Source organism: Leptodactylus fuscus, chromosome 8 (genome assembly GCF_031893055.1).
Source record: "Leptodactylus fuscus isolate aLepFus1 chromosome 8, aLepFus1.hap2, whole genome shotgun sequence".
In the NCBI taxonomy this organism is placed as follows: Eukaryota; Metazoa; Chordata; class Amphibia; order Anura; family Leptodactylidae; genus Leptodactylus; species Leptodactylus fuscus.
In genome coordinates, this window is record NC_134272.1 from 29,194,979 (window position 1) to 29,222,736 (window position 27,758).

The 27,758-nt window shown below is 42.9% G+C and overlaps 1 protein-coding gene across 2 annotated transcripts in view; it reads left to right on the top strand.

Moving 5' to 3' along the window:
• Positions 1–18,545, top strand: part of C8H3orf70 (chromosome 8 C3orf70 homolog) — a 75,747-nt gene extending 57,202 nt beyond the window's left edge. For both annotated transcript variants that reach the window (XM_075284050.1, XM_075284049.1), the window contains exon 3: positions 17,181–18,545. In XM_075284050.1, the coding sequence (XP_075140151.1) occupies positions 17,181–17,752 (572 nt within the window). In that variant the 3' untranslated portion in view covers positions 17,753–18,545. The remainder of the gene's footprint in view (positions 1–17,180) is intronic.
• The last annotated feature ends 9,213 nt before the right edge of the window (positions 18,546–27,758 follow it).

The following is a 27,758-nucleotide window of genomic DNA, read 5'->3' on the forward strand; positions in this document are numbered from 1 at the left end:
ATGAGGGTATTTATAACCCCAATATATTCTTTGAATTCCCAGTCAGACAATGGCACTGTATACCAGTAGTAAAAATTGTGGGTGCACGTAACCACAATATATTCTTTGAATTACCAGTCAGAAACTGGCACTATATGGCAGTAGCAAGAAATGAGGGTATTTATAACCCCAATATATTCTTTGAATTCCCAGTCAGACAATGGCACTGTATACCAGTAGTAAAAATTGTGGGTGCACGTAACCCCAATATATTCTTTGAATTCCCAGTCAGACACTGGCACTATATGGCAGTAGCAAGAAATGAGGGTATTTGTATTCCCAATATATTCTTTGAATTCCCAGTCAGACAATGGCACTGTATACCAGTAGTAAAAATTGTGGGTGCACGTAACCCCAATATATTCTTTGAATTACCAGTCAGAAACTGGCACTATATGGCAGTAGCAAGAAATGAGGGTATTTGTATTCCCAATATATTCTTTGAATTCCCAGTCAGACAATGGCACTGTATACCAGTAGTAAAAATTGTGGGTGCACGTAACCCCAATATATTCTTTGAATTACCAGTCAGAAACTGGCACTATATGGCAGTAGCAAGAAATGAGGGTATTTGTATTCCCAATATATTCTTTGAATTCCCAGTCAGACAATGGCACTGTATACCAGTAGTAAAAATTGTGGGTGCACGTAACCCCAATATATTCTTTGAATTCCCAGTCAGACACTGGCACTATATGGCAGTAGCAAGAAATGAGGGTATTTGTATTCCCAATATATTCTTTGAATTCCCAGTCAGACAATGGCACTGTATACCAGTAGTAAAAATTGTGGGTGCACGTAACCACAATATATTCTTTGAATTCCCAGTCAGAAACTGGCACTATATGGCAGTAGCAAGAAATGAGGGTATTTATAACCCCAATATATTCTTTGAATTCCCAGTCAGACAATGGCACTGTATACCAGTAGTAAAAATTGTGGGTGCACGTAACCACAATATATTCTTTGAATTCCCAGTCAGACACTGGCACTATATGGCAGTAGCAAGAAATGAGGGTATTTGTATTCCCAATATATTCTTTGAATTCCCAGTCAGACAATGGCACTGTATACCAGTAGTAAAAATTGTGGGTGCACGTAACCCCAATATATTCTTTGAATTACCAGTCAGAAACTGGCACTATATGGCAGTAGCAAGAAATGAGGGTATTTGTATTCCCAATATATTCTTTGAATTCCCAGTCAGACAATGGCACTGTATACCAGTAGTAAAAATTGTGGGTGCACGTAACCCCAATATATTCTTTGAATTACCAGTCAGAAACTGGCACTATATGGCAGTAGCAAGAAATGAGGGTATTTGTATTCCCAATATATTCTTTGAATTCCCAGTCAGACAATGGCACTGTATACCAGTAGTAAAAATTGTGGGTGCACGTAACCCCAATATATTCTTTGAATTCCCAGTCAGACACTGGCACTATATGGCAGTAGCAAGAAATGAGGGTATTTGTATTCCCAATATATTCTTTGAATTCCCAGTCAGACAATGGCACTGTATACCAGTAGTAAAAATTGTGGGTGCACGTAACCACAATATATTCTTTGAATTCCCAGTCAGAAACTGGCACTATATGGCAGTAGCAAGAAATGAGGGTATTTATAACCCCAATATATTCTTTGAATTCCCAGTCAGACAATGGCACTGTATACCAGTAGTAAAAATTGTGGGTGTATATAGCCCCAATTCTATTGCTAGGGGACTTGCAGGGTATTTCTGGGGTGAAGGTGGGGGGGCACACCGTTGGAACGGGTATCGGGGTATATATCGGGTATACGGGAATACACTGACAGTGTATTCCATTCAGGATCCTGGGAAAGCTGGGTTGCGGCGATTGAGCCCGTCAGTGCCACGTTACACTGACAAGCTTCTCCCTGGAATTTAGCTCTTACAAGAGCTGTTGGTTGTCTTCTCCTTCCTATCCTAGCCTGTCCCTGCCTACCCAGAATCTAAGCCCTAGCTAGCTGGACGGAAACCTCCGTCCTCGGTGAATTGCAAGCTCAGAATGACGCGAACCTGGGCGGCGCTGTTCTTTTAAATTAGAGGTCACATGTTTTCGGCAGCCAATGGGTTTTGCCTACTTTTCTCAACGTCACCGGTGTCGTAGTTCCTGTCCCACCTACCCTGCGCTGTTATTGGAGCAAAAAAGGCGCCAGGGAAGGTGGGAGGGGAATCGAGTAATGGCGCACTTTACCACGCGGTGTTCGATTCGATTCGAACATGCCGAACAGCCTAATATCCGATCGAACATGAGTTCGATAGAACACTGTTCGCTCATCTCTACTAAGTACGTTACTTTTAATCCTCCCGTTCCCTCACGAGCCGCTGAAACGGAATTAGTTGTATAAGAGACTGTGAGCGATGATTAATTCAGCGTTGGATAAGTCATGGAGAGGGGAGTGAATGAATATAAAGTGCATGCAATCCTCTTACAGCTTTTATTTCAATTTGCATTATAGATGAAGCTTTATAGAAAAGGTCTCCACCGACTTAACTGAAGTGCCTTGGTTATTGGAAATGTCTCGGTGTTTTCAGCCATATGCAGTATAAGAGGTATATACCTAGATAGAGGATGGCGGTTGTATTCCTCGGTGTGCCCTGATGTAGCTGCGCTGACTAGAAACCCGTCCGTAGATCTTGGTTAGAGAGCCGACACCTTCCTTCTCTCTGTTATGTCTGATATTCATTGTGACAGATTTCTTTCTTCCACATCGGTATTTTGTCTGTAATATATAGTGAGTGGCGCCATGTATAATACATTAGCACAGTGAAGGTTGTGTGGAGTAAGCTCTTACCTGAGCCTGGCACACAGAATTATTACTGCCTTCTATGCCAAGATGCAATGTGTGCCATCAGTGAAAAAAAATACCGATATAAAGGGCGTTTTCATGTCCTCATCGAAAGGCGACAGTGTGCTGAATTCACAGGCCCGGTGCTAGAGATATTAGTGCCGTTAATTTGGCACCAATTTCTCCCCATTGCAATGCCGTTGCCCTTCTGACTGTGGGGAGATATCCGTGACGAAATTAGTGGCACCAATATCTCAACCATTACCAGAGCACATACAGGGAAAGCCGCCTGTCTGCTTTCTAGTGGTATATAATACTGCACAGCTATGAGGTCGTGAAAGGTCCCCTTTAAGATTTTACCACCTTGCCCATCCTACCTCTAGACTTAGGGCGCATCTGTATGTGGTGCAATTTTATGCCACAGACAAAACCACTTCAGGCTCAGACCCCACATTGCAGAAACACGGCTTTTCTTGTCGCAGATTTTGTTGTGTTTTTTTGAGCCAAAGCCAATAATGTCTACAAAAGCATTGGGGAAATATATAGGAAGTTGTTATACTTCTCCCCTCTGCTCAATCCACTCCTGGCTTTGGCTCAAAAAACCCCCAAAAAACGCAATGAAATCTTCAACAAAAAAACACGTGGGGCTGTAGCCTCAAAAGCAGATTTTGTCTGAGGCTACACATTGCAGGACAAGCTACATTTTTTTTTTTTTGTGTTGCAGATGTTGCTGCAGTTTTTTGAGCCAAAGTCAAGAGTGGAGAAGGGAGAAGTGTAAGGGTAAGGCGGTTGTTGCGGTTTTTTGAGCCAAAGCCAGGATTGGATTGAGCGGATGATAGAAGTATAAGAACTTCCTATATATTTCCCATTTATTTTGTAGCCATTCTTGGCTTTGGCTCAGAAAACCGCAACAAAAAAAGCTGCGTTTTCGCAACATGGGGCTTTAGCCTAAATGCTTCATGCAGTTTTTTGCAACGTGTCCACACCCTTAGATGGAGGCTAGCCCTAGAGTTGCTGAAGATTTTACCCTTTGTATTGCAGATCCAGATTTTTGTGGTGTAAAATAAGCCCATACTTACAAAAATGTGGTGATGTGAGAATATATAGGTTATAAAACATTGTAGTGTGTGTGTGTGTGTGTGTGTGTGTGTGTGTGTGTGTGTGTGTGTGACTTTGTGATGATTTTTACTCGCTGGAAGCTTTTCCTCTTTGCTGAATGTGCGGATCTATCTCAGCTACATTTGGACTATGTTGTTATATTATATAGTTTATGAATAACCCACACACCATTTGCTCTGGGTAAGGGGTTGTTTTTCCTTTTTAATGTGTCATTTGTAATTAATGTTATTGAATACTTTGCAATGATGTTTGTTTAATCCTATTAGTGGACTTGCTCTGACTATATGGAGTAACTTGTTTTCTTGGTGCGGTTTTCATTCTCTGTGGTTTAATAGCTATTACTTTATAGACTAACCCACTTCATAGGTTAGGGAAGCGTTAGTGTGCGGTATAATGATATCCTACTATACAATATATAGAAAAGTCATCAGTCCTGACCTAGAGTGCATCAAAGTATTCAGTTCTTATAGTCTTACACTTTGTAGTAGGGGGCACACAATTCTATGTACTGTAAAACAGCTTTGCATCTTTTCACCATTAGAGATGAGCAAGTAGTGAAATATTCGATATTCGTTTTGAGAAGAGCCTCAATATTTGACTACTCGATCAAATATCGAATCCCATTATAGTCTATGGGAAAAAATGCTTGTTTCAGAGGAAACCACTATTGAACCAAAGGAGAGTCACCAAGTCCACGAGTAGCAGGAGGAGCACTGTGCAGTTAAAGCGCACGGACCCCATAGACTATGCGGGCAGTGCGCGGCAAGCACAGGGACCCCATTATAGTCTATGGGGTTTGTGCGCTTTAACTGCACAGTGCTTGCAGTTGCGCTGATATTATGTTCGGGGGGGTCCTCCTGCAGGCTCCTTCCGGACGGGAGGCAAGCGCTAATGTGAATTGGCTCTTACTCGTCCTGCAGAACCAGCATTGATTGGCCGAATGCTGTAAACTGTATAGTATAAATCAACGCTGGTTCTCCAGCAAGCGCGTCCGTGCTAGTCGGGAGAGCTGGCAGCTTGCGGTTATGCGGGAGCTGACTTTTTCTCATAGGAATGCATTGACCAGCGTTGATTGGCCGAATGCTATACAGTGTACCGCATTCGGCCAATCAATGCTGGTCCTGCCAGAGGCTTATCTGTGAGGAGGCGGAGTCTAAAATCGGACCACAATGGAGACTGCTGTGGTCCGATCTTGCACTCCGCCTACTCACAGACGAGCCTCCGGCAGAACCACCTGTTGATCGGCCGAATGCTGTACACTGTATAGCATTCGGCCAATCAACGCTGGTCAATGCATTCCTATGAGAAAAAGTCAACTCCCGCATAACTGCAAGCTGCCAGCTCTCCCGACTAGTAAAGAAGAGCCTGCTGCAGAACCAGCGTTGATTTGCCGAATGCTGTAGCATTCGGCCAATCAACGCTGGTTCTGAATCGAATCTTTACTGCGAATAGCGATAATATTTGAACAAGTACGAGTATTTTGAATACTGTAGTATTCTACCGAATACCTACTTGATCGAATACTACTCGCTCATCTCTATTCACCATGTGCTTTTTGTGTTACTTGCTTTTGTATGTGTTATGGTAGATTAATTTTACCGCTATGAACGTCCATTGTTCTTATCCATCATAGGATGAGAGCAGCAGCCATTAGTGGTAGTAGACCTGTGCAGATGGAACCCCCTCTGTCTGCATCTGTTCCCACTGACTCTAATGTAAAAAAAAAAAAAAACACAACGTACACTTTATTCCATTATATTTGTTTCCTGTTATAATTAAATAAAAAGTCCTACATGCAGAAAAGAAAAGTAAAAAACCTTATAAATAAAAGCTTCCATTAATTTTTCCAAGTGTAAATGTACACCAGACGTAGGGGGCGCTATCAGCATCAGTCACTTAATGCCCTATGACGGATAAGAGCTACAGACCATAATGCGGATAGTGTGAACCTGCTATAACTTTATATAGTGGGCTTATTTTTGTATTTGTTCTATCTATAAGACACTGGTGATATAAACATATTGTATAGCAGCCTGATACCACATGCTAAGGCTCTATTATCTGCTATACTACCGCCACTGCTTTGCTTGTCACCTGAATTTTTCAGGCTGCATTGTGCTTTTCTGTTCATTTTTTTTTAAAGAATAAAAGCCAGATATAAATCAGAAAAAAAAACGCCGGAGCTTTATAAGTGATCCTTTCTGAGGTGCCATGGGAACAGAGCACATAAATGCAGACATTTGTCCCAAAATTGCCAGGAAAATAAATGTAAGTATGCAGCTGGGAGAAAGCCGCGAGTTTATTTATCATCAAGAACCATTTCAGCAATTTGATTAAACATAATAAAACCTGCGAGGAAGCACGGCGCTATCGGTGTGTGAATGTACGTCAAGTAGGCGCCACATAATGAAAGCGGTAATCCTGGGGAGATTGTGCGCCACTCTACCGACACCCCCAACTTAACAAGTTTTAAAGTCACACATCGATATTGGTTCGTTTAGTCTTTCCATAAAGATACACCTATTAGGAATAGCCCCGGCCACTTTTCTGGTATTGTACGTTTTTTTACACTATGCAGAGTCCCGGCCTTGAACTAGAGGTTTTTTTGCAGGTTAGGAGTGGCTTGAAAAGGAATGGGAAACAGAAAGGAGGCTCTTAGACATTTCGCTTCTGTTAAATCCGCTCCTTACTTTGCCTCAAAAAACAGTAAAATCTGCAACCAAAAAATTTTAAGGGAATTTCTTAGTTGTGTCATATTGAAAGAGGAAGACATAAATATGTAGCGTTTTCTGTGGAAGTGCAGATTGTGTAATATACAGTGTTGGCCAAAAGTATTGGCACCCCTGCAATTCTATCAGATAATACTCATTTTCTTCCAGAAAATGATTGCAATCACAAATTCTTTGGTATTCTTATCTTCATTTAATTTGTCTTCAATGGAAAACCACAAAAAGAATTGTCAAAAAGCCAAATTGGATATAATTCCACACCAAACATAAAAAAAGGGGGTGGACAAAAGTATTGACACTGTTTGAAAAATCATGTGATGCTTCTCTAATTTGTGTAATTAACAGCACCTGTTACTTACCTGAGGCACCTAACAGGTGGTGGCAATAACAATCACACTTGCAGCCAGTTGAAATGGATTAAAGTTGACTCAACCTCTGTCCTGTGTCCTTGTGTGTACCACATTGAGCATGGAGAAAAGAAAGAAGATCAAAGAACTGTCTGAGGACTTGAGAAGCAAAATTGTGAGGAAGCATGAGCAATCTCAAGGCTACAAGTCCATCTCCAAAGACCTGAATGTTCCTGTGTCTACTGTGCGCAGTGTCATCAAGAAGTGTAAAGCCCATGGCACTGTGGCTAACCTCCCTAGATGTGGACAGAAAAGAAAAATTGATGAGCTATTTCAACGCAAGATTGTGCGGATGGTGGATAAAGAACCTCGACTAACATCCAAACAAGTTCAAGCTGCCCTGCAGTCCGAGGGTACAACAGTGTCAACCCAGTGTCATCGGCGTCTGAATGAAAAGGGACTGTATGGTAGGATACCCAGGAAGACCCCACTTCTTACCCAGAGACATAAAAAAGCCAGGCTGGAGTTTGCCAAAACTTACCTGAGAAAGCCAAAAACATTTTGGAAGAATGTTCTCTGGTCAGATGAGACAAAAATAGAGCTTTATGGGAAAAGGCATCAACATAGAGTTTACAGGGGAAAAAAAAGAGGCCTTCAAAGAAAAGAACACGGTCCCTGCAGTCAAACATGGCGGAGGTTCCCTGATGAGGTCATGGGTCTTCCAGCAGGACGATGACCCAAAACACACTTCAAAAAGCACTAGAAAATGGTTTGAGAGAAAGCACTGGAGACTTGTAAAGTGACCAGTAATGAGTCCAGACCTGAATCCCATAGAACAACTGTGGAGAGATCTCTTGATGGCAGTTTGGAGAAGGCCCCATTCACATCTCAGGGGGGACCTGGAGCAGTTTGCCAAAGAAGAATGGTCTAAAATTCCAGCAGAGCCTTGTAAGAAACTCATTGCTGGTTACCGGAAGTGGTTGTGCGCAATTATTGTGTCTAAAGGTTGTGCTACCAAGTATTAGGCTTGGGGGGGGGGGGGGGCAATACTTTTGTCCGGCCCATTTTTGGAGTTTTGTGTAAAATGATCAATGATTTGCCTTTTTTTCATTCTCTTTTGCGTTTTTTCATTGCAAGCAAAATAAATGAAGATATTACCAAAGAGTTTGTGCTTGCAATAATTTTCTAGAAGAAACTGAGTATTAACTGACAGAATTGCAGGGGTGCCAATACTTTTGGCCAACACAAGATATATATATATATATATATATATATATATATATATATATATATTTAGACTCTGCCCGCGACTTCGTGTGCGGATTGTTGGAGTGGATAATCCACCTATATTCAGCAAATTGCTGCCATTGATGGTTTGCCTGCTCCGGTGTTTCGGCAGCTGTCAAGCTGGCCTGTCGCTGAACTTGTTCCTTGCGCTGTGCCCTTGATTGTTGCAGCATGTCAGTAGCTCGCTGGGACGCCGTATAATGAGCGTGTTGTTGGCATTGATAATCCGCCTGCTCCAGTGATTCGGCAGCTCTCAAGTTGGCCTGGCACTGAAGTTGTTTTTCGCACCGTGCCTGTAATTGTTTCGGTATCTCAGCGAAATGTAAGATGAAAATGCTGGCTATTTTCTACACTGTATCACTCTCAGGACATCTGGTGTGAAGATGATTCATAGGATAACTCCCTTAATGCATCTTCATTTTCACTCCCCATTCTCTGTTTGGCTCTGTGTAGCAGTTCTAGTTAATAGACAGGAGTTCTGAATGTTGGTGGGCATTGTCAGGTAGGAACAGGAAAGGGGATGTGATTCCGAAGTCTGGTCAGAGGTGGTGAGTGTCAAAGGTCAGAGTCACTGCCCTCCTGACAAAGCCTAAATAGCATACCGGGCACCAAAACAGCATTGATTACTCAGGAATGGTGGGGGCTAGAGAAAAGCTTCCAACTGTGCCAGAATCAGTGGAACAGCTGCTATTAAATGATGAAAAGAGCTGGACTTGGTGACGGTGGTAAATGGTCCTCTTTATGGCAGTGTTGTTTATTAGTACCCCACCTAGCACTCCGCATCCAGGGTAAAAATCGTGTAAGCAAAGCCCTCCCCTGACTGCACCACAGTATGTAGATAGGCATGGTTCATTCATGGGGAACTTTTTATAGTTTTTTTTTTTTTTTTTACTCTGTTCATAATGGTGAAGCATATAGACATAGTCCAAATAATAACCTCAGGGCTAATAATAGCCTCATGGTTTTTCCCATATTCCAATTTAGTCTCAGAGACCTCTTTCAAAAACGGGTACCCCTGTCTAACAGCTGACAGGGGGGAAAGTCTCTTCCAGCCACATATAGTGTTAAGTCTTTTGCACAGCAGTGACCCACAAACCATTATTGGATTGTCCTGACTCTCTGTGTCACTCGGCCCCATCTCTGGAGCGCTGCTACTGCACGCGGAGTCCGCAGAGTATTGGCAGGGACAGCGCTCCACACTTCTTTATGCAGGATTAAAGTGAACTCTTCAGCCCCACATAAATTTACTTTTTTAGGGTTTTCCGACTCAAATTGCAATTTATCTTGTTGAAAGGAGCGTCCAAGGTGATTTTTGGAGCTTCTTGACCTTTCTAAGTACTTGTTGAATCTGGGTTTCCTTTATGATTCCCAGGACAAGTATAGGGATAGAAGTGACAATAGGATATCGATCAGTTATTTGTCATGTGTCTACTAATGTAGATTTGTCTACTAAATTGCATTTCTATAGGTTATTAATGTCTATATAAGACTTTAGCTGGGCAATGTTTTATAGAAGAAGCTCAGAAAATTCAACATGGAAAACAGAATATCTGCTATAAACTACATACATCTGATAGAAAACACAGAGAGCAGGCAGGACTTACTGCAGCACATTTGCCATCTAGTGAATTAACTCTTCGTAGCCTTTTCTTTAGTTACAGATAGTACTGCTTTTTGGCAGCAATCTGTATAGAATCCCACAGGGCATTGTCTACCTCTTTGGTATCATTATCCCTATGGCGTAGGGCTGGATAGATGCCAGGAACTAGTTAACAAGGACACCTCGAGTTTTATTTCTAGAATGTACCTATTGGGAGTTCTCATTGCCAGTCTAAGACAGACTGGATGTAAAGGTCAGTAATATGGCCACCGGTTGAGGGGCTTTCTCATTTATGTCATCTACTGAATGCTGTAGGTAGCCTGCCATAGTGAATCCCTAAACTAAAGAGACAGGAGGAACAATGTCCATAGACTGGTACAAGCAAGTAAGTATAATGGGTTTATCTCATAAAGGCAACCTTTTCAAAAAGAATCCCTAAAGGAGTATATGAATGGGGGTTGGAGTTGGTAGACCAAACCACTCACTCCAACGCCTCTCTTTTTCCACAGCTGGACTCCGACTCCTACTTTGACTCCAACTCTTTCATAAATGGCTGACAGCGAAAGGCAGCCAGTAGTTGTAAAGCTTCTCTAATTCACTATATAGCCAATGGTAACTTGTTCCTACAAGCTCACCGCCTGTCAATAATGGAAAAATGGCTATACTCTTGAATCTCAATCTGCAGACCATTATTTTTGACTGACCCCTTCACTGAAGTATATGGAGAATGTGGCGACCAGGAATCGATAAACTAGGTTCACAGTACCGTTCCCCTTCCCATTCTCCCATAGGTGAGACCTGCACCTATGGGGCATATCATATAGTTATGCTAGTAGCGGAAAAAAAAGAAGTGACATGACCTATCTTGCATTTCTAAAGCAATGTATTTAGGAAAACTCTTACATTTAGATAAGCTAAAAGTTTAGATGGGAAATACCCCTTTAAGGATCCAATTGCTAGAGCCCGGAAAACCCTTTTATTACAGGGTATTGTAGTGTAAACGTGATGGGAACGTTAATCTCTAAGAAGTATTAACTATGTCTAGACTATTGGATCTCAACCTGCGGTACTTGTACCCCAAGGAATATGCCCTGCACTCCTTGTGGGATAAGCACCAGGGCTGAGAATCACTCCCTTGCCCATCCAAGATGGACGTCTACACACAGCTGCAGGCACCATCCTTACTTTACCAGCACTCCCATCAGTACTAATGGAGATGCTCATGCCCAGGGTAGTGAGTGGTGAGCTGCATTGGTTACTCACCACTCCACTACTCGCTTCCTCTTTGCTGCAAGTGCTGAGTGATGATGTCCCAACAGGTCTCGGAGCAGAGAGGAGGTGAGGAGTGGAATGGTAAGGAATCAATGCCGCTCAACACCGGCACCTTATACATGTGGGGGCCATTACATAACTGCTGGCGGAGCCTTATTTCCTTATACGTGATCACTACTATGAGGGTACTCGGTGGGGTCTTTTTCTTACTAGGAGGTACATGGCTTGAAAAGGTTGACAATCAACGTTCTATAGAACATATCATTTTGTTATCCACGTGTACACGTGTCTGCTTCCAATTATTTTATAACTTCCATAGCATTTTTGCCTGTTCTCTTTCAATCCCCATACTGTTTGTTACCTTTCTGCGCCTCCATCTCCCCATCACCATAATAACTCCATTATTGAGACTACATTAATCTGCCAGTTCACTATGTTTATTCATGAGGATTCAATTACCCTGCCAATTGCATTGTGCCGCTGAAGGCTTAATGTCCTGAATTACTACTACAGTATCTCCACATGGAGACAAAATTACACCTCTTACTAAAGACGTCAGGTATTTGCCATTCTGGCTCCGGAGGGGTCTGTTCAGAGAGCCTCAGTCATATCTGCCCATTAATAACAGAATATTTCATCCTGTAGCTCGGTATTAATAGAAATCACTCGCTTTCTTCTATTATCACGTTGTTACAATGCTTGCTGGCTGTTTCTTAATAATATCTTCTTTAGATGAGGTTTGTGAGTGACAACCAGTATGGCTGCTATTTAAGCTCCTATAGCGAAATCCTCCGTTTTCTGAGACTCAGGATGAATGCACACGCGGCAGATGTATTGCAGAATTTTATGCAACCCAAAATTAATTTATTTCATCCATCTATTTTGGTTGTTTCTGCAGCATCAGTAAGGGTTTCCACAAGGCCCATTCAGGTTAAAAGGTATTTTTCAGGGCAATTTAGGCACTAGTACCATGGTCATGTAGTGTATCTAGAGCCTCGTCCTATATACCTCTAGGCTGTAACTACATCACACGGTCACTATAAAACAGACAGCGCGCACTATAAACAGAGAAGGGGTCACTGCGCCTGCTCGTGTGCCATGGCCCCTTCAAACAGCTGATCAGCACGAGTCCAATTATCATAACCCTTATTGATGATCTATCCCGAGGACTGATCATCAATAAAACAGAGACACTCCAGCAGCTAACAGCCTATTTAAAAAAAAAATCTGCAGTGGTAGCGGCTGCTGCCGGGCCCCCTAATGGCCCTGCTAGTTTACCCCCTTGTTTCCCTGCCTATGAGCCTCTGCTGCATGGAGTTACCAGGGCCTCTACTCTCTGCTTGACAAGGCGCATAAGCACAGATGGGGCATCTCGGCGCAGGAGGTACAATGTTACGACGTCATAGCATTGCTCCTATCTGTATCGGGAAGCAGACATCTTGTCTGTGGTCCTGGCGCCTTGTAAGTCAGCAGCCCTTAAGTGACATGCAGCAAGCAAACTGCTCTTCCATTCATTTCAACTGTATCACAGGTATAAAAAGAATGGTGGACCCCACAGAGCCAGTGCAAATACTGCAAAGTCCTGGGGAAGAGCCAAACAGCATATAAGACATGCACAGTATAGTTTGGAGTACTCGCCACTTCCGTACGTTGCGTATGCGCCATATTCTGGTGGACAACACTAAAGAGGACATGTATCAGAGGGACATGCTTAAAGTGCAGAATCTCAGCAACAACGTGCTAGTGCTATTATGTCTTTGTAGAATGGGAGGAAATCCGCACAAACATTGGGAGAACATACAAACTCCTTGCAGATGTTGTTCCTGGCAGGATTCGAACCCAAGACTCCAGAGCTGCAAGGCTGCAGTACTAATCACTGAGCCATATTTTTGATAGTGTTCATGTTTCATTGTTCTCACTGAATCCTGTGATATTATTACACTGACATCTCCGCTATTTTATGGCATTGTATGGAATATACCGTATCCTGGCATATCAACAGGAAGAATTCATTATAGGGAGAATGTAATTATTATAATTAGACTGTGTTGTGAATCCCTGTTTGCAATGTTCATGACTATTTATAAGAGAATTCGTGGAAAGCAGGACATACTGTATCTCTGGAGACATTTGCTGATAACTACTTTACAAATTAATTTTCATATTTCAAGTAAATTTTTCTTTTTACCTAGGTGATAAATTATGTATTGTAAATATACGTATTGTTTTCTGAAAAATGCAACCACTAAACTTACCCTATTATCTAAACTATTTCTGGCTCTATACTAGACCCATGATGGCGAACCTATGGCATGGGTGCCAGAGGTGGCACTCACAGCCCTCTCTCTGGGCACCCATCTGTGGAACAGATTATACTGTGTGGGGGCCACTGTGGAGCAGATTGTACTGTGTGGGGGCCACTGTGGAGCAGATTGTACTATGTGGGGGTCAATGTGGAGCAGATTGTACTGTGTGGTGACCACTGTGGAACACATTGGACTATGTGGAGGCCACTGTGGATCAGATTGTACTGTATGGGGATCACTGTGGAGCAGATTGTACTGTGTGGGGGCCACTGTGGGGCAGATTGGACTGTGTGGGGGCCACTATGGAGTAGATTGTACTGTGTCGGGGCCCTTTCATTATATCACACAGTATCTGTTTTATAGCAGACGTGATATTATTACAGGTCATAATAACATTGCACGGTCACTAGAAAACAGATCTGTGCAATTTAAAAAGTGAACATTAATTGTTCAAATTATACCAAATGCAGAACAAAGTTGTTTGTATCATTAAAATCTCTGTAAAGTCTCATTCACACGACCGTATTTTGCGGGGTCCATCACTGCCCACAATTGTGGATCCGCACATTATTAAGGTTAAATTGCCATGTTAGCACTTTGTGATAATTTAGTGGGTTTTGGGTTGCAGTATGGGCACTTGGTCTCTAAAAGGTTCCCCATCACTGCTATAGACTATTAGGCACTAAGATTGGATTGGTGGGGGTCTGGGTCTGGTAAGCAGGGTCCTCACTCCTATTGATTGATTTTATATATATATATATATATATATATATATATAGCCGATCACAGTTCTGTTTAGTCTCTGTTCTCCACTGAGAGCGGTGTGAGGATACATACAGACTCTGTGGACGAATACATCTAGCACTGACTGATCTGAACAGCAACACAAGGACACAATGCTTAGGTGAGCGCTACCCAGACCCCCATCACTCAAAACTTGTGACATGTCACTATGACAGGTTCCTTGTAATAAAGTGACGGTATTAATAATACACACACATTTTAATTTGTGGTATATATAGATTGGATAGCGTGTGCCCGTACTTTAGATGATGCAATGTTTGCTATTAGACATGGCAAGGCAAATGCATTAGTGTATAATAGAAGCTCCTTTCTCTGTATACTATCCCTATTAGACCTGGCTGTACGGTCAGTACACCGAGTACTTGGTGCCCCAGTAGAGTCTCTTTGACCTCACACTTGGTGCTTTTAGGGAACAATATCTGCATTATTTGGCATCTGTAATTACTTTTTACTCCGACAGAGGAAAAAAACGTTGCATAAAATGGTCGCCCTCCACAATACAGAGAGGCCCCCGCGTTCCCTATTATGGTTACGTAGAACTCAGGGCTTGTATGGAGCTGTAATACATTTGTGTGCATGAGGCCTAATGGTCAGACTGAATATGAGAGCAGATTGAGTAAAGTAATGTCTTGCTCAGCGGTTGGTGCAGTGATCCTACAAAATGCCTCTGCTAGGCCTGAGACAGCGCTGCGATTATGGTATTAGGTTGACGGAAAGACCTACAGCCATTGAAATCATCATTTCTTAAATTCTTTGTTTTGTTCCCGGATAAAGCTGAGCAAAATCCCTGTGAAGTCAGCCGCCAATTTATTTCCATGGGAGGAATACATCTAAAAATCCTTCTTTAGAACATAATGACAATGAGATTATTTACCTGAATCAATCCCGCAAATTATCTTTTTGTGCTTATCACAATTACAGACGTCTAAGCTGTTTAACCCTTGTTTACTGACAGCGTAGACACACCAATCCCATATTACGCCTAGCTGTTGGGTGTACGCTGACGTTCATGTACACAATCACTTCTATAATTCTGTGTACAAATATGTTACTGGCATTTCATCCAAGTCTATATAAATTGGTATAAATCCAACTTCTGACACCCCACTGATGCTTAGAAAGAAGGGAGTAGCGCTAGCGAGTGGCTTCTTCATAGTAGCTTGAAAGGGTTGCTGTGCAGGATACCTAAAGTCTCATACACAAGACTGAGTGTGCAGCCCGTGCTTCTTCCAAAGGGGGTCTTGATGTTTCGTTCCATTCTGATAATTATAAAGCAAGTCCTATCCTACTCAGTGAAATCAGAACTTCCCATTGAAATCCGTGGTGGACGGAAGGCACCGGATGATCACATGCGTGTGCCCCATGTGAAGGGAGTAGTGGCGTGCATGCTCAACCGCTGGTTCATTTCCGTGTACGGGACTGCTGGATATAGATGTCCTGAAAGTCTATCTGGAAATGGAGTGTTGACCAAGTATGAACACCAACTCTCCATTCTCATGGGGCAGATAGGGGAACTTGCAGATCCTCATTCTCCAGATTGCTAGTGGTCGGACCCCCAGCCATCAGACACTTCTTCTTTAGAGATGAGCGAACACTGTTCGGATCAGCCGATCCAAACAGCACGCACCCATAGAAATGAATGGAAGCACCTGTGACGCTGACTTTGCCGACGGCCGGCCAGCGTTACAGGTGCTTCCATTCATTTCTATGGGTGCGTGCTGTTCGGATCGGCTGATCCAAACAGTGTTTGCTCATCTCTATTCTCCTTTATCTAGAGAACATTGTACAATCCGCTCCCCTATAGAATAAAGCAGAGTAAACTAGCTCACTAAAAGAAAATCTTGATGGGATATCGTCACTCCATAGGGAGAGAACCACCATTTAGGTGTGTGGGGTCTTATTAAGCCATGAGCGCTCCACTGCAAAAGAACATGGGAAGAATATGCAAATCTGACTTCCATGATGTAATTAGGATGCCAGTGCTTCAAGTATGCACACTAAGCCTCTCACCTCTGCCAGATCAGTCCTCTCTGCACCAAGCTGATGAGATGCAAATACATTGAAACAGCTGTCCTTGGCTGAGAGACTGTATCTGGTAAAATCCCAACATCATTGCAAACAAAGGTTTCTGAGAAGATCGGCATGATGTTAAAGGGAGCGCCCTCTATAGGATTGCTTGACTGAGACTCTGTCTTCCTTATTATCATCATGGAAGATAGACTTGCACATTCTCAGTCAGCGCCCTCTATTGGTGTGCACACTTGAGGCACTGACATCCTAATTACATCATGGAAGTCAGATTTGCATATTCTTCCCATGTTAAAAGAATATGTCTTTGTTGCTCAACCACATTTCATTTTTTATAGGATTGCTGCAAAACGAAAGCTTTCCTGTTCTTGGGTAACAAACGCAGTGGGGCTGAGTTATCATGACTTGTTCCCAGAAAACTGACATGCAAGCCAAAAAGTGGCAAAGGGGGCATGGTCACTGCACATGGCCAATGATGCCATAAATCTACGCCAGCAAGGAGGGTTTGTAGACTTTTGTTTAGCCACAAGGGCCCCAGAGGAAGCGCCTCATTTACGATAAAACATGCACCTCGTAATACATTATGTGCAAACTCTGGCAGGACATGGATTGTCAGGTCTGGTGTGGAGAACTCTGGTCTTGATAAATTCTCACCATTGTTTCTTCTTGACACTTTGATAAATCTGCAGCGTAGTATGTTCTATCACAATTATTAGTACTCGGTAAAATAAGTGCAGAATTGCATCGAATATTAGGAATGTGAACATTATTTTATCATGTGACAAGTATAAATGGTGGAACTGAAGTTACAGGCCCTTTATGTGTTTTTCTATTTCAGGCAAATATGTCTACCAACCAATGACTCCTGTGGAACAGCTTCCAAGCACCGAAATCCCAGTGGAACCACAAGAACAGACAAACACAATTCAGATTTCTGTCTCGCTGGCCGAGCAGTTTCTCAAGGTAGCTTCTTCCTTCCAGCCTCCATTCATACCGGAATCTCCACGCTACTGTACCATCTCGGACCTCTTCCTTGATAATTATCAGGTCAAATGTATCAATGGGAAGATGTGCTATGTCCAGCGCCAACAGCCACCACCTCCTCCTGCCCCAGCCTGTATCAGGTCACGGCCTGAAAGGGAGTTCCTTCAGGAGGTGTATCCACCCAAAGACACAGAAGGACCAAAAATAGATCATTGCTCTTCACCTTCCAACTCTGAAGACTCTGGCATCAATGCAGTGGGGGTTCCATACTTGGAATCATGCGATGAAGATACAGAGGAAGGAGCAGAACTTAGTTCAGAAGAAGACTGCAGTCCCGATGGCTGCTGGGGACAGGAACCTTCTCCTTTGGTATCACCTTCCAAGACTGACCTTGAGATCATAGAAACTATAGAGACCACAGTCTGAGTTGTACAGAAGGGGATATTACATGTAATGGATTAAGCACATGTCGGCGGTAAGCGGCTGCCAAGAGACTGAGCAATACAATCATATTGCACACATACCTACAAATATCGAAAAGTCACCAAGAATGTGATTGGGTTTATGGATCAACTCCTAATGACTTGCACATGGATAGAGGCCCGGAGAAGCCTCCAGATCCACATCCATGCATAAGAACACGTTTTATATTCGTTAAGGCATATTCATTGGTGGTGTTATCCAGTTCTAGAAATGAGTTATGGCTGAATCCACAGAGTTATTTGCACAATTTTGACCAATCTCTTTTTTATCATGAGATTGTCTATTATAGGCTTGATAACAATGGTTGGCTGTGACTTATTTCTCTCTAACAATTTAACAGAATAGTCACAGTCTGTAACCTGCAGTACCATCCTATGTACATGTGCCGGTCACAATATGGGGCCTTTATCTTGGGTATGCTGCAATGAATATAAAAGTATTCTGTATACCAGTGTTATATTACTCCGATGTCTTGTAAGGGACGCTTCACTGTTAATAGATAATCTCTCACATTCCTAAAGTATTATTTGGACATGGGAAGTAACTCTATGGTCCAAAACCCAGTATCCGTATCCTGAGACTTAGAAGGATCTGCCTTGTACATACTTGTCACTAACTGTTCACTGGGACCATCAGTCACTCACAAGGTGTTGTACCGAAAAGTGTAAGAGGACCAATGATCTAGTGCTTTCCCTGTATACTAGCTGGTAAGGATCCTGTGCTTACATGCTGTCTCTGTATGGGATTGTAGGGTTATAGGTTGGACTTGATGGACTAATGTCTATATCGAACCTCATCTACTATGTACTACTATGTATGTATGTACTAGCGTGCACATTTAGCTAGGCTGCTGACTCTTACCCAGTATTCAGAGTATATAGAAAGAAAACACAATGCCTATACCGCCTATATCTTTAAGGACCCCGGTTGATCCAGGTAAAGGTAGACCTGCTCTGAAGGACCTTCCACTGCCAAGTATTCGGAACCCTGGAGCAATAGATTAGATGAAGGATTAATCTTAAAGGGGCTTCTTATATATAATGACATTGCTGGGTAGTGGTCTGAATGTTCACACGTACCTTTAGGGTCATGAAAAAAGATCTTATTGCAGAGAAGACTAAGTTTTCTACAATTTGCAAATAAGGTTGTAAGTACCTTGTGGGTGCTCCCGGCCTGAGGAAGTGCTCCGATTCTCTTCAGTAATCCTTGCCCCGTGATAGTTCCTGGATAGGGTTGAGCCAATCTTGAGATTTCAGGATCGATTTTAAAATCCGATTTCCAATAATTTTCCAGCCAATTGCGATCGTGAAATTTGCTCGAACGGGATCCGATCTTTCCCGATCGCTCAACCCTAGTCAATGCTTCTCTATGGGAAGAGTCACTTTTAGGGTTGAGCCGATCTTGAGATGTCAAAATCCTATTTCCGATCATTTTCCAGGCGATCGCAATCGTGAAATTTGCTCGATCGGGATCCGATCTTTTCCTATCCCGATCGCTCAACCCTACTCCTGGAATGAAATGTCGCACATACCTTGTATTCTCCCTGCTGTGGGCATTGGTTAGATAGCACTAGAGCCATCACTTATCACCATGTAATGACCGAAGAGAACCTGAGCACTTGCCATGTTTGGGGCCACCCATTGGGCATTTGTGACCTCATTTGCATACCTAATGAAACTATTTTTGCAGCAATTAGACCTCACCCTATGGCATGTTTGCCCATCTGTTTCAATCCACCCAGTTTAATGGGCATAAATGAACACCTACAAGAAGGTACCGCTTCATGGTCCTATCAGGATGTCAAGGCAGGGCCAATGCTTCATAGATCTACACCAGGGGTAGGGAACGTACGGCTCTCCAGCTGTTGCAAAACTACAACTCCCAGCATGCATACTTGCTCTGCTGTTCTTTGAACTGCCATGGAAGTGAATGGAGCATGCTGGGAGTTGTAGTTTCACAGCAGCTGGAGAGCCGAAGGTTCCCTACCCCTGATATACACCAATACATGGCACATAAGATTAGAACAGACCAGATGTTACGTTTTATCGTCACAAGTCTGTGACACCTATGAAATTCTGACCTTGCAGTAATGTACAGCAAAGCTTAGAAACCAATTAGTGTGGCGCCCGCCTGCTTCTCGTCTGTGCGTTATTGAACCATTAAGCTCTTAAATCGATATATTGACTGTGTAGATCAGCTTTTAGCCTGTGATAAAAGGAATGGAACTGGCTTTATTTATTCTGGTTACGCAGCTTTCGATAACCCACTTGAAGCTGAATTGTTTCACCTCTCAAACCCGCGCAGATAAATAGACCTGACACCTGCTCGGTACGCAGAAGGCAGCGCTTTCTTCCGTCTCCTTCTCTCTACAATTACCGAATGGATGAGAGCAACCCGAGTCAATTATGATGCAATTAGGTTGTAGTGACCTTTAAGAGCAGCACATCTTCAAAGGGAAATGGCAAACCATAGGTGGCCAAATTGTAATTGAGTCAGGAGCGGACAGAATAAAAGCCTTGCGATGACTTGTAGGAGCGCTGGCTGGCTTCATGCCTTCTTCATTTATTGCAAATTATAGTGGCGGAGTCCTGCTGTGCAAGTATTAATATTTAACCGTATTAGTAAGCTTAGAAATCATATTTGTTTTGGAGTGTAGGTGAGAACGCTCTGGGCGCCATTGTCCTGCATCGATATGGATTTTCTCCAGGCTCCTTGTAAAGGCTTCTAGTGAAGGTAGAGTTATTGCGTGCATGTATTAGAGAGGGGTCTTGTTAATGTGAACCTGCCACATGTTACTATGGTTAGTACGGTATTTTCCAATTTCGGGGAACCTATTAGGGGTCGCCCCTGGAGCACAACAAGGATGTTGTAGTGAGGCAGTATTACGCTAATGGTACTGACATTGGGAGGCATCGACTTGTTTCTTTCCCAATGTTTGCCCTGGATGTAGGATCTTAGGTTTAGGCTACTCTTCTAGGTCGCGTACATGAAAACAAAAACCGTATTCCGGATTGTTCGTATGTGTAATAGCGGATCTAGATGCTTTGCTTCATTAGTCCCTACATAAAGGCAGGATCATAGAGATGGATCAACCACATTTTCACTGTTCTGTATAATTGTTAGATATACCGCAATATAAGGCTTTAGTATAATGTATTTAATCCTATACCAGGTCTTAGGAAGACAGAAGAACTAAAAAACATGATAAAAATGCCAAAGGGTTAATGTGGACGAGAGAGGGCGCAGGTTCCAATTTTCATTATATTTACGCTATCTACCACAGGGCACAAGGTAGTCAATGGGGCCGATCTATCAGGGGGTGTATGGCTATATACCAACATAAATGCCCGAAATCTACACCAACTATGAGATAGTGTACATTTCAGTGCAGGAACATGACCCAGCAGAGGGTGCCCCTGATGTATGAGGTAGCGTGTACAAATCGGGCACATCCTCCACCAGCACAGGTCTTCATAGATCCCCCAGTGTCCCTAGAAATTTACTACTATCCCTAACATTTTTAGTATATTTTGCCTGGACTCCAAAATCTGGAGTGCCGCACATGGACCATTTTTTGCTAGATGGGTCTTGGTTGTGTGAAAGTCTAAGGGGCGGTCACAAGTAGGAATGTGAGCCCTGCTCATTCTTCAGGCGGATTCTACCTGAGCACGCCAATGGAAAAGAATGGGAGACAAATTAGACAAATGACAATTTGACAAATTCTGCAAGAAAATCTAATTGCTTGCTGTGACCAAACATTTGTACAAGCATTCACTCCCGACTATTACACGTGTAAACCCGTTCACTGAGCTCATTTGTCTTTTATTGCATCTTTTTATGAGGACATAAAATCTGTTTGTTGCACATCTTCATACAATTGACTTTGTATAACATCATTAGATGCTTGTTACAAGCGACCTAGCTGAACGCATAAAGATTTATTCACACGGACATTCAGACCAATGAGAGTCTATGTGGCTATTCACACATCTACTCTTTGTTATGGAATATTCACATTCCCTGAAAAAAAAAAAAAAAAGACTATTTCTGGTTTTTCAGTCATTATTTGCGATGGTTGTGCCAGTAATTGCAGTGTATGATCACGAGCGACATAACCTATGCTAGGCATACAAATATTCCGAGGTAACTTAAGGGGGGTTCAGAGGGTGCAGTCACACCCAGGCCCGGGAGCCTTAGCGGGCCCATAAGCACTGGCATCAGTACTGAGATTGCAGTTTCCAACTGGCCCATAAGCCAAGGAGATCCACAGATTACCCGAACCACACTAAGGGTTTTTTCAGAGTTTTTTTGCAGGTGGATTTTGACACGGAATCCTGTTCATTTCATTGAGAGTCACTAGTGTTTTTTATCTCACTAGCGATTTTTTTTTTTCCAGCTAGCAGGAAAAAGAAGCGACATGCCCTATAGTCCCACGGATTCCGTGGCTGAGTCAGCTGCGGCGTCCGCGGCTCGAAACTCACTCCTGATTAGACCCATTCATTCAGGCCCAATCAGGACTGGGATGGTGTGACGGGACCCCGTTGCAGCTAGCCGCGCCGAAAAGTCACATGGTAGAAAAGGTTTCCACAAGACTAGCTATGCCACTGCAGATATTGATTGAAAACAGCAAATGTGTGAACACTGTCTACATGGACCCTAAACCTTGATAGTCCACATTATTCCATTAAAACACAACCTCTGTATCTGACAGCAGAATAAAATACTGCATTGAACTTTTGTTGATTTTTAGGTTCTTTTCGTTTGCAGCCTACAGAGGCACTATTCTCCTAATTACATCCTGGAGAATAGATTTGCTTTTTTTTTTTTTTTTTTTTTTACCCAGAATCCCTAGCGGAGCAGGAATGACTAGTAAGTCTTTGTACGCCTATGTAGGCACACTCTCTCCATAATGTGTATGATTATCCCCTGACCCTGGTCTATAGTCTCTCACTCTGCCAAACTAGTATCCCTGCGCTATGCTGATGAGGTCCAAAAGACCAAAACAGTGCTGTCCATAGCTGGGAATCTGTTCCTTTTGGAATAGAAATACTAATTTGGCAATAAACCCCGAATCATGTCAGTAGGCTTATGCATGATAAGGGGGCTGTCCCTAGAGGGCAGCATACAGAGGCACAGTTCTCCTAATTACATCCTGGAGAATAGATTTGCATATTTTTTACCCAGAATCCCTAGCGGAGCAGGAATGACTTGTAAGTCTCCGTACTGCCTATGTAGGCACACACTATCCCTAATGTGTATGATCAGCCCCTATACCAATATAAGGTTTAGGATGACTATTTATGGGTGACCCATTTTCTTGTCTTTACAGCAGAGGTGAGAATGCGTCTCCTCAACCATCATTAGAAAGTGGAGGTAAAGACGGAACGTATAAAGCAACATCAAAGACCTAGAATATCCCGGTGGAGGATTTATTTTCCCTTTAGACTCTTTATGGTCATTTAATCCCTATGACAATAGTGAACTCCCAGCCGTCCACATCTTTATATATATTTATATATCATTCTTTTCTTCTTAAGGAGACCGTCCTATCTTCTTAATGCAATATCTCAATGAAACGTATGGTAAATGTAAATCCGGGCACTTTGTTATATTCCAGCACCGTCGCCTTCCTTGCCTTTGTGTCTTTTCTAATCGCTGGTTGCAGCTGCTAACACTTTCTGCAACAAGTTTTCCCTGTGGACTGCCTTAAGCCGGTTAGAGAAATACTTTCCTGTACACTTTGAAAGTCAGTGCAGCAGGTTTATCTCAGCGGGCTCCGAGAAATAATTATGCCAGCGTGGACTTATTTTTCATCACGTCTCCTTTTACCGACTGAAGGTTAAACCGTGCTGTGTTTTCCGTCTCTGAAAAGCTCAGTGTGGGAGCGGCAGATGTAAGGAATGATTCCTGTACGCAGAATACTTTGTCTAAGCCATTGTTTTTAACCTGTACACTGTTCTATTTATGGCTGGGTGGAGGGAGTACATTCTGGGATGTATTTCTGCCCATTGCGACTGAAGCTGGAATCGTGGTGGCCGTGTCCAAAGTATAACGTAGATTATTACCATTAGGGTTCCCAGTGAGTGGAGCAAGGTGTTCATCTTCTATCCATGCTGTCCTATGAACTATGGCTGATAGCATAATAGAAACACTGCCATTTGCCCGTTTATGCCGCCAGAAATGCCAGTCAGACAGGATAATGTCTTTGAGAAGGATGGACTTGACAGGTCTACGATCTCTATATCATACTATGGTCAAGCATTAGTTGTACACAGGGGCGTAACTACCGGGGTTGTAGTGGTAGCAGCTGCCACAGGGCCCAGGACATTAGGGGGCCCGGCGAGAGCCACTACTGCTGCGTTTTTTGGTTTGTTTTTTTTTCTTACTAGGCCATTAACGGCCTTATTTACTTACCAATCCTGGCAAGGGCCGGGATCGGTAAGTGACGCCGCCGGCCCCACAAATACTATTATTATAATCGGGGGGCTTTTCAGACCCCCAAGTATAATGATCAGAGGCCCAGGAGAGGTAAGGGAACATAACAAACACTGTTACATACCTCTCCGGGTTCCAAACAGGCTCCGGGCCTACTTCCCGGACGTCATTGAAGATGGCTGACACCACCGGGGAGTGCAGCGGAGCCAAGGATAGGTAAGTAACAGTGTTTTTTATGTTGGTATCCCCCACGGGTCTCCGATTATTATACCCTGGGGTCTGAAAAGACCCCAGAGTATAATAATTGTTCATGGGTGTCCACAGTGGGGCGTAATACTGTGTGCAGGGGACACTGAGGGACATAATATTGTGTGTAGGGGCCACTATGGGGGCATAATAGAGTGCGCAGGAATGTGTGTGTGTGTGGGGGGGGCCCATGTCAAAAGTTTGCCACAGGGCCCCGCCATTCCTAGTTACGCCACTTGTTGTGCATTAAGTCTTCGTTACTGAATGATCTTCTGGATCTACAAGCGATCCCTCCGAATGTTATCAATAGTATAGCAGTCAGAATAAGGTAGCGGTCTCCATCCTGTGGGCCTCTAGTTTTCGGAAGGCTAGAACTCATAGTATGCTAGGACTGTTAGGATATATTCACTTGGCAGACTTTATTGTGAATGATAACCTGATATGTATTCATGGATCAGCCCCATTAAATAAAACTAATACGTGTCTGACTATATGACGCGGCTCCTCAGCAAGACAGGACCTTTTTTTTTTTCCCCTCAATGAGGACTTCAGAATAGTGTTGGAGAATCCCATGGCTGTATGACTAATGCAGATTCAATAAACTATGGAACGCAGACGACAAGTAATATCGATGTGATAATAGACCCTTATTGGAAATAACTGGAGCCACAGCTTGGAGTCCATTGGATATTAGATGATATAGGTGGGAAAAATATAACGTTTTTAGTTAACCACCAAATATTTCCATGTAATGAGTAGGAGACGTTTGCAGTATTTCAATGATACGTCTGATGAAGAATTACACTGGTAATGGGTAAATGTCACTAGACTAGTCCTACCTATTCTGGTCTGCCAGTCCAGTGACGCTATCAATCCCTTATCAGTCCATATAGCACTCCATATATCGTAGTTTACTGGGCATCCTGTGACATTTCATGGCACATACAGTGTTACATTCTCCTCGTGTCCCGGAATCCACCTGAAGATAGGTCATGGGTTTTTTTTCCGTGGCCACGAGGATCCTGAATAGTAACCCCCACACCCATCCGTTCACTACGAGATCTCGAATAGGGTCGATGACAAAAAAGTTTATATTCCAGACCACTATTTATCAGGCATATCTTCTGGTATGAACAACCCAAGTTTAGATCTTAGCAGAGACCAGGACACGTGTACAGTAAACCTATAGAAGAGCATTGGGCAGCAGATAGATGGAAGAGGTCCTTAAATACAAGATGGAGCACTGACTTGTACAAGTAACCCATATATAGTTTATATACTGTATATCTTTTTATTTTGCTTTATTTTAGTGTAGAGGCTTTAAAAAAAATTAACCCTTTGGTTACCAAAAAGCGTTTGCAATCCCTTGGACAGGGAACAGTTAACATCACTCCGGCCACCTAGTATTTTTTTTTTTTATAGTATTGCATAAGCTGTTGGAAGCACAGTGTACACAATATTACTACACATGCCCTGTATCTAATTAGCCAAGAAAACGTATGTAAATTTTATCAAATGTAATAAAATTTGCTGTGTTTTTTTTTTTCTCGCTGTGGTTGTTTTCTGCTGTGTCCATCGTCTTCAGTGATAAAATTGTCTACGGCAAAATGTTCTGAACAAGTAACTGTTAACATTGTCCCAGATTTACTAATACTGGGTAAGGGGGAATTCACACGTAGTAAAGTGGAGCACAATCTGGCACGTATACATGGTCAGCAGTTTGCGTGCTCAAAAAGATCCCATTGATTTCAATGGGAGTTACGAGTGTATACAACGTGTACTTTTGAGCCCGTAATTTTGCTGCCCTGCTGGCAACCGGGGATCTCCCCTTCAGCTCCGGAGGCCAGAGATCTCCCTCAGCACTTCAGAGCCACATTTGAGAGAGTGGTCGCATCTGCTCTCTCCAGGGGCATCTTCCCTGCAGCAGAGGGCATCTCCACTGTAACTCCGCCATTACCACTGGAGCAGAGCGGTCGCCATTATAGCTACAGACTACAGCTACCATAGTTACAGACCTGGCATACAGACACCGGGGCGGGTACTGGGCCGCAGCATCGCCATCGCCAAGTCAACACATCATATATAGTAAATATATTGTACAGGACCAAGCACATTACATGAATACAGCACCGGCATATACACTGCTTAGTACAGAAATACAGCACCGGCATATACAACGCTTCGTATAGAAATACAGCACCAGCAAAGCTATGTAACGTGTGTAGTTTATATGCTATGCTGAGAGTAGTCATTTCCAAATATTGTACTGCCTATCATATCAATGGAGACCATACAATAAATCGGATATTAATCCAATGCAGTCTGAGGCAGAATAAAGATTTGTATTCAGTTACTTAAGCGACGTCTTCCTTTGTTCCAGCCCACCATGACAACTTATTCTAGCTATGTCTTGTGTCCACAGAGTACAATGTCCAGACGTCTTGGACTGTTTTGTGGCCCGTCTTTCTGATTTCTAACAGTGTATGACTCCCAGCGTTATCCAACAAAAATCCCTGGAGTCATAACATACTGGAACAACAGTGCCATATACAGTCTTAGCCACATAGGACTGGGAGTCATGAACCCCAAAATAAATTCAGACCTCCAATCATAGTGAAAAAAAATAAGAACTTGAAAATATATGTGGGGGCTGCATAGGCTTAATATGTCACCCCGCAGCCTGAAAAGAGATCTATAAGTCTAATACATATGGAATGATCGGAGAACATACAGTAAGCGCTTCTCAGATATTAGCAGATAAATGTGAATCTTTCTATTAAACCGGTTTCATTCTGCCCTGAATAAACCTTATTTGCAAAAAATCAAATACCCCTTTAAACCCAAATGTCTCTGGAAATGATGCGCCTTGGTTTCCCCCTCCCCATGTGCCGAGCAGGACCTCGGGCTTCTGCACCTCCTATTTACAAAGCCACATAACAAATTCCGAGTCTCTTTTGCTGTTTGGAATCTCTTCTGTAATTAAACAAGGATTTTGCCTTGTAAAATATTACTTTGGAGGATTGTAGTCGAATATGTTAAATGAATCATCACGAGAGAAGACAATTAGATCATCTTCATTATAGCTGTCATTCTGACGTGCCTTTTTCTCACTAGAAATGATGCTGCAAGATTCAAAATGCATCTTACTAGGAAAACCAAAGTCTTATGGGCTTTAGTCCAAATTTGGTAGCAGGACCCCCCCTTCCCTAGCTGGGGTGGTGGGTGGTGTCAGCAGTTCTGGGCCCACTGACTCTGTAGGGCCCACCCC